The 13,009-nt window shown below is 48.7% G+C and overlaps 5 protein-coding genes across 5 annotated transcripts; 1 reads left to right on the top strand and 4 right to left on the bottom strand.

Moving 5' to 3' along the window:
- Positions 1-1,564: 1,564 nt before the first annotated feature.
- LTR84_005085 (uncharacterized protein) lies at positions 1,565-2,365 on the bottom strand (the record flags this gene model as incomplete). Its single annotated transcript, XM_064848657.1, has 1 exon — positions 1,565-2,365. One exon carries the CDS (start codon positions 2,363-2,365, stop codon positions 1,565-1,567), a length of 801 nt encoding a protein of 266 aa, XP_064711281.1.
- Positions 2,366-3,614: 1,249 nt separating this feature from the next.
- On the bottom strand, positions 3,615-4,469 carry LTR84_005084 (uncharacterized protein; the record flags this gene model as incomplete). The annotated part of the gene is made up of 1 exon (XM_064848656.1): positions 3,615-4,469. One exon carries the CDS (start codon positions 4,467-4,469, stop codon positions 3,615-3,617), a length of 855 nt encoding a protein of 284 aa, XP_064711280.1.
- A 735-nt stretch (positions 4,470-5,204) lies between these two features.
- LTR84_005083 (uncharacterized protein) lies at positions 5,205-6,161 on the top strand (the record flags this gene model as incomplete). Its single annotated transcript, XM_064848655.1, has 2 exons — positions 5,205-5,925; positions 5,980-6,161. The coding sequence occupies 2 exons, from the start codon at positions 5,205-5,207 to the stop codon at positions 6,159-6,161; spliced, it is 903 nt and encodes a 300-aa protein (XP_064711279.1).
- Positions 6,162-7,594: 1,433 nt separating this feature from the next.
- Positions 7,595-9,034, bottom strand: LTR84_005082 (uncharacterized protein; the record flags this gene model as incomplete). The annotated part of the gene is made up of 2 exons (XM_064848654.1): positions 7,595-8,726; positions 8,778-9,034. The coding sequence occupies 2 exons, from the start codon at positions 9,032-9,034 to the stop codon at positions 7,595-7,597; spliced, it is 1,389 nt and encodes a 462-aa protein (XP_064711278.1).
- A 2,053-nt stretch (positions 9,035-11,087) lies between these two features.
- Positions 11,088-11,288, bottom strand: LTR84_005081 (uncharacterized protein; the record flags this gene model as incomplete). Its single annotated transcript, XM_064848653.1, has 1 exon — positions 11,088-11,288. The coding sequence occupies one exon, from the start codon at positions 11,286-11,288 to the stop codon at positions 11,088-11,090; it is 201 nt and encodes a 66-aa protein (XP_064711277.1).
- Positions 11,289-13,009: the final 1,721 nt, after the last annotated feature.

The following is a 13,009-nucleotide window of genomic DNA, read 5'->3' as shown; positions in this document are numbered from 1 at the left end:
CCAACAGAAGAGATCAAAAGTTATTAAACTTCAGTATGACACTGAGTTGTATAAACGAGGGAGGAGCGACACCGTTGAATAACAAATAACGAACGGTGAAGACAGGCAAAAGTTGGAAGGCAGGAAAAGAATTTGGTTGATAGAAAGGCAGGAAACGTGAAAGGAAGGCACGAGTCACGAAGCCACCGTCAAGCACCACCAAAGCAATTCGTTCTGGGCAGGGGCCCGAGGCCGAGAGGGCTTGTTCAATTGGCGGTGCCCAGCCCCTGTCGATGTTTCTCCAGTTCAGCAGTTTTGGCGCAAGCCGCACCCGTTGTTCGTCACTCCATGACCCCTGCTTCTTCACTGGAACAAGATGCAGATAACCTGCACTCGCCACTCCACCCCACCCCCATCTGGCACACTGCTGCTTTCAATTGGCACAAGTTTCGCATTGGTTCCAGGGGTCTCTCAACCAAAAGGTGGCACACCACAAATTCCAATTTACTTCGTATCTTTTTGCTTGCTGGGCAATCCCGCTTGGTGCTCAAGCACTTTTTAGCACATCTATCATGACGCTTGACACGATCACACTAATCTCTGCGAATGAGGACAGACCGTGCAGTGTAGTAGTGTAGCCTTCGGATTTTTTTGCATCTCCAAAACATTGCACTGCCACGATCATCACTTGACTGTTGTTTCAAACAACCCCTGCTTCAGCATTTGTGTCAGGGTAGTCGCCTGCTTGATCATCAGTCTGCTCCATTCTCTCCCTGCAAATGGTACTATCATGGAGTTCCTTGGTCTACCCTAATCAAAGTAATCAGTATAGCTGGATCGTGTTCACTGTTCAAGGTGATTCAAGGTCCACAACCTGAGATTAGATAGGAGATTAGGAATGCTTGTATGGATCTCCCTATTCAATACATATTGAGTGTGTGAACATCCATTCACGTTCTGAGTTGTAGATGCCAAATCTAAATAGCCGTCCAAAAATCCATTTGGTATATCAAACAATGCAATTGAGACATGATCTGTTCTGAGTTACAGGCAACGAGACACAACAACCTATTACCCATCAGGACGCAGTGGCATCACCCTCCAACTTGAAGTGCAAGAGGGTCGAAAGTGCGAGAAATCACGGCAGCAGCAATACCAAAGCGTTAAATGTCCAAGACGATAGTATAGGGAAATTCATTCAATTCAAGGTATTTGATCAAATGCTTCCACACATTTTGTACCCCGAGACCTCGAATATTTGTGGTCACAGTCACAAACCTCCTTCAAACACCCATATTGCTTCATCCAGACTCTGGTTTCTATATTCGTTACCCATCAAAGGGTTATATTCCCAATCATGTACATAAGGCCACCGACCGACCTTTAACCCAAAACCACGAAACAAAGATCACAGTTTATGTGATCTTCAACGCCAATAGCTATGCCCATTGCAGATTGCGTTAAAGAGAGAAATGCTGGAGCCGTAAAATCGTTGTGTGTGCTGGAAAAAGAGCATCACCATCGCCGAGATATTCCACAAGCGAGAAAATATTATGGGACTGTTGCCCATCCATCGCTGTTATTCTTACTGGACAAAGAGGAATGCTCCCAGGCCAGCAAACGCCAACAGGAAACTCGAAATCTTTATCGAGGCCGCAGCGTCTTGCAGTCCGGGATTGCCACCAGTGGTAGCTGCTGCCCCAGCCGCGCCCGTTGCGTCAGGGCTGTCAGTGACCGGTGCATTGACCACAACCACAGATGTCGATGTGGAAATAGAACCGTCGGCTGCTGTGGCGTAATAAAGGTGAGTGGAGGTGCTGGGTGAGAAGCTTACACCGACGGCGGAAGAGGTCAATGTGACCAATCCGCCGCCTACAGTACTGAAGACGACAGCACCATCGGTGGTTGCGACAGCGGTGGCAGATGCAGGTGCAGATGGAGCTACTGTGACTGTGGTAGCGCCCGGAACGGTTGATGCGAGGATGGCAGATGAGAGAATTGAAGACACACTAGCTGCCCTCGAACTTGATTGCTCTTCTGCACTGCTTTGAGCGGGAGTGCTCGCGCTGGTGGTGGTGGAAGCAGTTGTGGTAGAGTTACTGTCTTGTCTCTTCTTTGCGATATGTACAAGCTTGCTTGCGATGATTGGATTCTCGGAATGGACGTGTTCGATGGCAGATCGATCTTTGCTGAAAACACCATCTTGGAATTTGGGGGATAGCGAGTGTAGCACTGAATGTAATGCAGCAGGGTCGATGCTGTCAAGTAGGGCCTGGAAAGACTCCCAGTTGACTAAAGACTTATCATCCTCCGAGGTATGTCGTGGCGAGCTCAATGCACCCAGGAGGAATGTGCTGAACACGAGTGCTTTTCGAAGGCCGAGCATGATGGGCAAACGCGACTGACGATTGAGCGATTGAGCGAAAGGACCAAGCGAAGGTGGTGTGTGCCAACGGTGCAGATACGTATGATAGTGAATGAGTGCAGTGAGTGACCAAGAATAAAGAAAGAGGTGGGAAAAGAGAGGAGTTTAACCGTGAGGTTGGGAGACGAAGCGTTTGGAACAGAAACCTGACCCAGAAAACCCGGCTTCCAAAAAAACAGAGTTAAGGTCGGTTGCAAATGGGGTGGAGTTTCGCAGTGTGCAGCGGCGTGGACAAGAACACGAATATGGGCGGAGTGGCTTGTTGCTTGTCGCACCCTAGAGGATTTATTGGCACGGCCGAGGCCTCATGGGATGCTCCTGGAGATGGATTTGGTGCCCGGGCGGTCTCAAAACTCAGCTCGGATGCAAAGGTGACCTGACTGGACGCGGATATGCAAGCATTACTATACCGAATAGTTAATCCATTGCTCGCTTTGAAGTATCTCCATATGCTACTCGTGGACTTGAGGGTGCTTGTCCGGCGTAGCCTTGATCCCTTGTCTGCACGAAATATGGAGACTCGGCTCAACGCACATGGAAAAATTGATACCCATGTGAGAATCATGATGCTGCCCAGCTGGAACAGATATCCAGGTGGCGAGGCAAGCCCCAACTGTGACTGTATGCCACCTATCTCAGGCTACCCAGGCCCCGTAGTGGGCTCTCTAGGCTGTGACGAAGCCTGAGGCGGAACAGTCGGCATTCTGGGCTTCCTGGGCGTGCGCTTGTCCCCTGACAAGTAGCTGGTTTCCTTTTCTGTACAAGATGCGTCAGGTTTTTAATCCAAAGTCCTTCGCGTCCAACCTGGCCGTTCTCCTAGGGTGTTCTATCTGCAATGTTGCTCTCGTTCGCAACTTTCGGGCTGTGCTAATCCTTCAAGTGTCATGTGGACGACACCAGCAGCTGGCCAGAGGTGTGCTGCATGCCGGCAGAGGATGAGACCTGGCCAACGATCGACGTACACGCCTCAAACTGAGCCAATAGCAAGCAGCTCGAGCTACGGGTCGGGAAGGCTACTAGCCAAAGAAGCTTTGATGGCAATGACCCCGATCGTTCATGTTCTGTGCTATTTCTAGCTCTCTACACTGCTCATGGTCCAAGATCTCCGTTGCATCATGGGAATTCACCCATTCTACAGTCACGTGAGTAATATCCTAATGACTCAAAACCTCGTCGCCATTCACGAAGATTGAATCATGCACGACCTCACTCAACCACTCACTAGAGCATCCTCCATAAATACATCTCCATCCTGCTCAATCACAGAAATGGCAAGCTCTCTTTCGTTGCCCTTTGTTCTGCCTTTCGCGTCGCGTCTGGATCCGCCTCTGCGCTTTTGTGGACCATTTCTCTCTGGCTCTTGCATCGCTGCATCGCCTCGATGTCCATGTCCCAAATTGTTGAGGTCGATATTCCATTCTGGCTCCTCCATCTCACTTCCCAAAGCCTCCGTGCTCTTATCTCCTGTGTGATTCCAGAATGCTGGAACCTCAAATCCTTTCTCTCCGGCTTCCATCTTGTCCCAAAAAGTGGCTGCAATTTTGACTGTCTCTCCCTCGTTCTTCAACAGATTACTGAGTCCTAACCACCAGCTCTTGAAATCATCGTTAGAGGTAAAGGACCCTTGCGTGTGGCGGACGATCGAGTTATTCGAAAAGTCAGTCGACGGACCATAAGTCGCGAGACCCACTCGGACTTTAAGATCTGCATCGATGCCTGCGCGCTTCATCTCGAATCCGAAAGAGCTCTGAACAAAGGCGTTGACGGTCTTGAGACTCTGAACATGTTTCAAAGTGACCTGGACTTCGCGGGTAACATGGCGATTCTGTGGATCGACCACGTGGAGCCAAATCGGTAACTCCTGGCCAATGTGTCTGCCTTTGATGCGTTTGGGGAGATTCGAGGTTTTCTGCGCTTTTCTGCGTTTAAGGGATGGAGGTAGTGGACACGCAGTCTCGCTAGTGTCTTGGTTTATAGTGAGTCCTTCGATGGCGCGGTTAAGCTGGCGAATGGCCTTCTTGCGAGCCTGTGCTGCAGTGCGCTTAGTTTGCTTTTTGGGTGCCATGGCTGTCTCTTGATTGAGAAGACAAAATCTGGAAGCAATTGGGGTTTGAAAAGTGTGAGACGATAAGGTGAGAGCAAGTAAGTTTGATGTGTGGACGAGGCAGTCAACAGTGGTGCGAGATCGTGTCTGAGTGAAGCAAAGCTGCGCATTCAATGCAGGGTGCATCATATCCGATTATTTGCACCGTGACTGACGACTCGAATATGGATATGGTGCACTCCTGTGATATATCCTGAGTCGGCCCTGACACAGACATGGTAGCCCCTTGAGACTCGAGAGGGATGGAAATTCACCATAACACCGGTATAGTGCTTTGCGAGAGAACGTCAATGACTGAATAGGCTATGAAGGGAGTGGGCCCTGAGTATTCCGATACTTTCCCCTGGATTCCCCTCTTCGATAATGGTAAAGCGATAGAGCACTACGCAAATAACTGAACAAAACCTCTATCTACATCAATTAGCACCATAACAAACCCCAGCTGGTGGACAGCAACTACATTAGACGGTCACTCAAAAGCTACGGATAAACACGAGATAACCTGCCCGCATTTATTAATTTCACTAATTTTTGCGTCTCATATCAAGTGTCCAGAATATTTGCTTGTTTCTGACTGTTTGTCTGTGCGAGACTGAGGCTGAACTATCGGTTAAACATCGGCCCTCTCCAGGAGACATATTCTGTATGTCAATTAATCAGCAATTTAACTGCTCTCTTCAACCAGTATCGAACGAGATGGGGGACCCTCGCGTTAAAGATGTTGATGGTTTTACCAAAATAAGCCACAGCTCTGTACCATCAACATTGAACCCTGCAAATGTCACGCTACCAAAAGGATTGACCGTGGCAATTATTGGAGCAAGTACTGGGATTGGTGAGCATATTGCCTATGCATATGCATATGCTGGTGCTTCTCGCATCATCATATCTTCTCGAACATTGAGCGATTTGTTAGTTGTGGAGAAGCAACTGAAGCAGATCAACACACAACTTGATGTCGATGTCGTCGAGTGCGATGTCTCCAAAGCCTCTTCGGTTGAGGCCTTCGCTCAACACGTGCGTGCTTCATGTGGAAGGTTGGATGTCTTGGTACTGAATGCAGGCTACGCCGGGCCGGTAACGGTGAAGATGGACGAAGGGCAACCTGAGTGGGTTCAGAAGGCTTTCGATATCAACGCCATGGGAACGTACCATGCAGCACATTACTTTGTTCCGCTACTTCTTGAAACTGTGGAAGGTCTAAGATCATTCATTGTGGTTGGATCCATTGCGGGGTGCATACGACGAGGCATCATTGCTAATACCGGCTATACTGTCAGCAAAATGGCTCAGATCCGACTAGTCGAGTATTTGGCGGAACAGTACTCTGATAAGGGATTATTCAGTGTTGCCATACACCCAGGTGCCGTCAAGACAAGAATGGCGGAAGGTAATACACCTGAGGCATTTATCCCATGTGAGCTCGAGTCGTCTACCACTTTCTTCAATATCGCTAACTTGTGCTTAACAGACTTAACAGATGATGTCGACCTTTGTGGTGCCGTTTGTGTCTGGCTCACCGCGAATTTTAAGAACACCCAGTGGCTTTCTGGAAGACTGATATCTGCGACCTGGGACTTAGATGAGTTGTTGTCCAAAAAGGATCAAGTCATCGAAAAGGATCTGTTGAAGTTTGCCCTCCTGACCGAATGAGAGCGAACATCGTTTGTAATAGCCTGGCTCTGAGAAGTAAATTAGCCACTACCTGGAATGAATTTTACAACATGAGCCCGTCGCGTGGAAAGTCAATACATCATGACACACAATCGAATGGAAACTTATTTCCACCACACCTTGGACTCGAGTACTATGGTCCTGGATACCACCGATCGCCTTCACCAAATCCCCAACCTCGTTATTCGGTCAGTGAGCTCTACGGTTTGCCTTGCTCGATAGAGTACATCCCTGAGTAGTGTAATGGAACTCCGAGGTGTAGGAATATCGAGGTACCATGAATATGTGCGTACTGAAACGAGTGGTTCTCGAACGTCGATACTTCAAGCAGCTTTCTTAAAAAGATAACCGCAATAATAGGAACTAACACGATTAAATCCAACGTGGGTGCCCCCTCCATTACAACGACAGCCTTGCCAAGACATCGGAACAGGATTCACCACGTTCAATCAAACAAGAAATTGTAGACAACTGCCAAAAAAAGGAAGATTAAAGTGTTCAAATATTGTTCTATCATTTTTGTCAGCCGAACCCAACACTGAGTGCTCGGAAGTCCTGAAGCCAAGGAACTCCGTGCCACACTGGGTAGAATACTAGTATTCTAATTACTCCACAAAGCAGAACCCGCAATGCTGTGGTATGGACGAATGGTCCATCCAGCTAGGCCAGGACACAACCTAGGTACCAATTGGTGACAGAATATCAAACTTCCAAAAACATATACCTCACGGTCACCTCACTCGGACTCTGGTGGCGGCCTTGAAGACCCTCTGTAATAAGACATCTCTAAGGGACTCACCACGCCTCTAGCTCTCTCTGCTGGTACGGGTACCATGCCTTGGCTGCTGCAGCCCCAGCATCCTTGATTGCAGCATCGAACTATGAGTAAACACCAGTCTTCCAATCACGAAAACAACATCAGACCTCCACGAACCTGCCGGACCTCGCACATCTCTAGTTGAAGTTGAAGCCTGGAACTTCCAAGCTCACGACCATCACAACTCGAAATGACATGGTGTGACCTGGCCGACTTATAAGGATCAGGTACGCTCCATCCACCTCCATGCGCGCTGCAAGCATCAGGGTTAGACGCGAGCCTTTCTGCCAGTCCACCTGCAGTGCCGAGTAATGAAACCTGGAACACAGCCAACCCAGGTGGTGACAGCCCGCAGCCAACAGCCTGCGTTTTCCAACTGAACCAGTTCGGCTTCATAAACTTGGGTGGTGAAAACCAGCCTGCTGCTATCGGATGAGGAAGAGAGAGGGGGAGAGTCATATGAATAAATTATACACGGGTTCTCAAGAAACAAGGGAGATCTATCTATGCAATTCTCATCCAACTCCATCGCAATGCTAGCTTTCATGCTGTACACTGTAAATATTATCATCGCTCAAGCGAGAGTGAAGCGTAATTAGACTTTTGTCATTGGATTTGTGCCCCCAACTTTGACCCTCGCAAGGATGAACAGCAAGGCACCGACGAAACAAGTGCAGCCACTGAACAACTGAAGGTAGAGAAAGCCACCATTGTCGCGAGCAATCAAAGCGCCACCGATGGGAGCTCCTGTCAGAGCTCCGATTGAGCCTGCCGCGAAAGCAGCACCCACCCGAACACCGATCTCCTTGATGGGTGAAATCTGTGCAATAAGAGCCGGTGTCAGGCCAATAGCCGCGCCAGAACTGAAGCCGAAAAGAGGGGCAAACACCAATTGACCTGCATTCGTGTTCGCAGGTATCCAAAGGCCAAGCACAAGAATGACAGTGAACATGCAAAATATGCTCATGACATTGAATCGGCCGATCTTGTCGCCGAGGATACCAGGCAAGGTTCGACCGAAGACTGATCCTGCGTTGAGAACTGACACCAGATACTGGGACAGCTCCAACGACATCCCACGTCCATTGGCAACCACCGTTATAAAGCTGAAAATTGGGAACATTCCCCAGTAGAACATAAAAAGCGCCAAGATGGTGAACAAGGTTGGCGGCTCAGACAGAGGGCGGATGAAAGCCATCAAGGTCATTGGAGTCTTTCTTGGCGGTAGTCGGCTGCGCACAGTGATAATGGCAAACAAACAGAGACCTAAGACCAGGAACCCGCAAGTTCGCATCGTCCAGCCGAAGCTAGTTTCGCGGATCATCCGACTGACGATGATGGGGAACAAGACACCGCCCAAGGAGCTCCCAGAAGCTGAGAGGCCAATCGCCATGCCTCGTTTCTTGAAAAACCATGTCGGAAGACACGACACCGCAGATGTGAAGATGCAGCATGCACCGATGGAGGAGCATACAGCTTGGCTGAGCATGAATTGGTAGTACTCTTTCGATATGGAAGCCATCATGATCCCAAACACGTGAAGGAAACTCCCGAATATTAAGAGTTTGCTTGGGCCGAAATCATCGAACGCTTTACCAGCAAAAGGGCCGATCGCCAGCATGAAGAACGTTTGCACTGCTGGAATCCAAGCAATGGTGCTGGCTGAATAATTCGAGAGTTGGTTTCGCATGTAATAGTCCTGGAAGATGCCGACACAGTTGATCCATCTACGAAAAGGTTAACAAAGGCAAGTACACAATTGGATTGATATTACTCACCCCCAAGAGACAAACATGCATGCAGCTGCTCCGGCTACAGTGAGCCAGGCACGCAGTCCGCCATCGGGAAACGAGGCTGGATCAGCCCAGGGATTGTATGGGGCCTTGGCTGGTTCTGGTTGAGGGGACTGTTCACGAGAAGTCTGTCCAGAAGACCTGGTGGTGTCGAGCGGTTGGTCATGCTTCTCATCAAGCTGAGGATTCAATACACTGTGGTCGGTAGGGGATTCGACGGGTTTCTCTGGCGTTTGCGACATGTTCGATACTAGTTAGGTCAACCACGTCTCAGGAGCACAGAAAGGCTGGAAGATTGTCGATATGGGTGGGTCTTTAAGCTTGTCAACACGCTCGGCTTTTGTCTGCTGTTCAAAGGAAATGCAGTTAGAAGTACAGGTATGTTGTGATGAAATAAAGGAATATCTTGACATTGAAGAGATAATGAATGGATAAATAACAATCACAACCAACTCCTGATATCTGCCAACATCTTCAGCTAAGTCAACCCCATGGGTCCCATCAATCGGGAGAAATGTCAATTAGCGACCGAAGAAGCCCTGAACTTTGTGTGTACATCCGGCGTTAAGAAGACGCGAAAGGCCGTCGACCACAATGTGGATCTCGGGTCCATGCTAGATGCGACAATGATTGGCCATGCTGGAGATTCGAAACCAGATATCTGCTGGGCGCTCCATTTTCAACATGGTATGCTGTTCGGCCGAGGGTTCGCTTCAAGAGGTTCCTACCGCTGTCGGGCGAGGAACTTGTTAAATCAACAGCTCTGAGACCAGACGCCGAACAGTCGCGTGTTTACCTAGGTAGCTGAGTCATGACCGACAATCGTCGGATGTACTTTGGTCCGTTGAGAGACGGATATCCCTTCCGTTATTAGACACAAATGAAAGTGTCTTGCTCGCTTCGGTCTTATCGCTTTCGAGCGAACTTCCCATCATTGAGTTCTCCTCGGCAACAAAGGCTTCCTTCATGTCGAAGCAAGCTGTAACTTTTGCGAACATGACAGCTTGGGCTCACTCGTAATCAGAGCGGGACACATCAAGCTGAGATGCGCCATTGTTCTCCGCCGACACGATTTGAACCCGATGTAGCCTCAAGTGCAGTCTGAAAGCTTACTCATGAGCTTAAAACCGACCACCGATATCCAGCACTGACCAAGTCTCCTCCTATCGCTTTACGATTTAAAGGCCGATGCCCGTGACCGCCCGAAGTATTTCTAGATGAAGATCAGTACTTACAATTTCTCAGGCCTCCTCCTTATCAGGCCCCATATCCTCAGGCGCCAGCTTTAGAGGTTGGCTTTACAAAGCAGCACCTCTGCGGGTGGAGCGGATCAAATTTTATGATTAACGCTTCGCCATGTGATTGTGTCGTCGATATGGTATGAGAGGTATCCGAGAATGCGCGGCCGGTCATATTAGTCATGTTCATGCTTGATATATATGCTTAACCTCCGCACCCCGAAAAGATTGGGAAGAGGAATTCTTGAGAATGGTCAAAACTACTAGACGCTACGGGGTTTCGAAGGTATTAATAATTATAGTCAAAACGTCCACCTAACGTTCCACAGTCAGTCTGACAAGCATCTCACAAGCATATCGCAAGCTTTCTGGTTCATTGGCACCCCATCCCCATCGAGTGCTGACTTTTCCTTCCTTCGGTACCTCGCAATCAGATGGCGCTTATGGACCTTCAGGACCCTAAATTTGAATGCTGACGTACGCCATGCTCAAGATGTCAGCGGCAGATTTGCGACCAATGATGACTGAACAGTATCTGTGCACGAAGTCGCGGATACAAAGACATACTACGGAGTCTTTGAATGCGATGGAAGATACAGCTTTAGACCAGGTGACTGAAAGAAAGATCGATTGCGGCGGTAAATTAATTTCAATCATGGGGTTTGAGCCGATTACTCTGCTCCTTCAACTCTAAGTGATGGTCCAGGTCTTCCAGATATCAAACAATAGTGCGCTATGAAATACTGCCCAAGGGGTAACCAAATTTAGGTCGCCACGTGGCTTGAACATCAAAACTCCTGGACGCCAACATACACATCATCGAAATGTCTCATTCATCATCATCAGCCTCCGCTGTTGCTTTGGATGGGACTGCAATGCTTTTTATAATACCACAACTTCTGTACCCGGCTCTATCCATGAGTGCCCCTGTTCACCAAGGAAAAGGAAAGCAATCGTTGAACTAACTTGAGGTCTCGATAACGCTTTGTGTGCAACTCCTCAAGTGGCATTTTTATTTGATGGCTGACTGCTCTTCAATGACACTTGTTCTTTATGCTTAATACTTCGCATGGAAGTAAGCATAGGTGGCTTCCCTCCGCAGGGCCTTCGTCTCCTCGGACTCCTTCGGTAGACGGGGCTTTGGCTCCTTCTTGGTCTTCTTGGGAAGCAGTGCCTTGAGACTTGACATGGTCGACGTGCTCTTGATTGAGGCAACATCGACCTGAGTGTTCTTCTTATCGTTCTGTGAGGGAGACATGTTTCTCAATTGATAGTTTGCTTTAGATGTTTGGGAGAAGACTTTGGTGGTTGTTCAGCGTGAACGGTGTGCTGATTTTGGTGGATGCGAGGGCTGGTGGTAAATTTTCGAGACTATATACCTCCCTATGGGAACTGTTGATGCCTAATGGGCTAAGGATGCAGTGGATCCGATATGAACGAGGTAGTACGTCGACCTGCCAATCAGATCTGGATTATGCGGTGATGGGACGCCTTTCAGGCACTGGGTTTTTCAGAATGATATGCAACAAGGAGCAATACTGAAAGAAGTAATGGTTCAAGGAAGCCTCTTCTTGTTCTTGCTTCGAGGTTTGTTGCAACTTATACTGCTGAATGCTCGGTCCAAAGCCAGGGGTGTTGTGGATCTGAGGCTCGGGCTTATTGTATATACCCTGAATAGGAATGGTGGCTCGGTCTTAACGGTGCAAAGGGTGTGTGGTGGAATGAGACAAAGAAATCTTCGACGAATAGCTTTTGAAGGTACACGTTATCGGTTCCAGGTTACCTATCTCGATACAATCAGCAGATGTCGATGATGACGATGCTGAGTAAATGGAAGCTTCTGCGGAGAATGAAAGCGCCTCAGGCAGAAGGATATACACCTCTCCTTAAGTACTTGCCCTCATCCGTGTAGCAATACGAGTACGGGTATCAAGCTATGACTCGATACCCGCATTAGTAACAAAGCCGTCGGCTTCGCTCCTTTTCATCTGAGTGTGATGCACGGTGGAGAGAGCGTCTGTGACTCAAACGCTGGTCCAAGCCACTGCAGACGCAGGGTCCACATGTAGTTTATTTGGCTCAGTGCATGGCCTCTAGATATCTGATTTGTGGGATCACTCGTCCTGAGGCATATCATGATAGACCGTGCCGTTAGGAATGGGCTTGCGATCCAATTTCACACTGCGCCTAGGACTTTTGAGGATGTTGGTTGCGGCGTTTGACAAGACTCACCACACCATAGCAACATCGCATTCTAACTCCCAACTAGGAAATACGAATCATGCTTCAAAGTGACGATCATATCCCGGTACCAAGATAATTCAGGGTTCCCAGGCAGCAATGCGCTATTCTGCACCAAAGGCGCAAGTACAAATCAAACTTACAGGTAGCCGATTGAATTTCCATGCGCGCCCTAGAACATCATTGGGTCCAGCGTATGGCAGCCTGAGCAGCCTGGCGTACAATCGCGGGTTCCCAAGACCGATGATGGAACGAGCTTGAAGACACTTAGGGAATAGACTCGGCTTCGGTCGATCACGTCTTTGCAAGGAATCACTCCCAATCTGTGTACTACGGCTATGATTGTTTCTATTTCTTTGTCATCCGTATTCGGGTTTATCGATGTCATTAAGCGCTTTTCTGTTTGAGGAAATGCGACGGAAAAGAGGCACCCCCAGCCCTGTGCCTTCGGCTCTCACTAGGGGTGACCCCTCAAATGTCAAAGCCTTGTGGGGCTCAAATTCTCCCCACGATGACTCAGGTCAGATGTGTTGACTCTTGAAATAGGGGAACAACTCTTCAGCGACCTGTGTATCTCACCCCTCCTATGTGGAGTTCTCTTACCTTTTACTACATCAGAGTATACTAAGTGTTTCTGTCAGTGGCTGAGTATGATGAAGATCAAGCATGGTTCCTGGAGGTTCCCTCGTACATCCACGGCAATCCACGCATCGTCGAGTGTGGTTCAACAGCCGAGGG

The sequence above is a fragment of the Exophiala bonariae genome (genome assembly GCF_035927105.1).
Source record: "Exophiala bonariae strain CCFEE 5792 chromosome Unknown scaffold_2, whole genome shotgun sequence".
Taxonomy (NCBI): Eukaryota; Fungi; Ascomycota; class Eurotiomycetes; order Chaetothyriales; family Herpotrichiellaceae; genus Exophiala; species Exophiala bonariae.
Note: the sequence above shows the minus strand (reverse complement) of the source record. Positions and strands in the feature narration are given on the sequence as shown.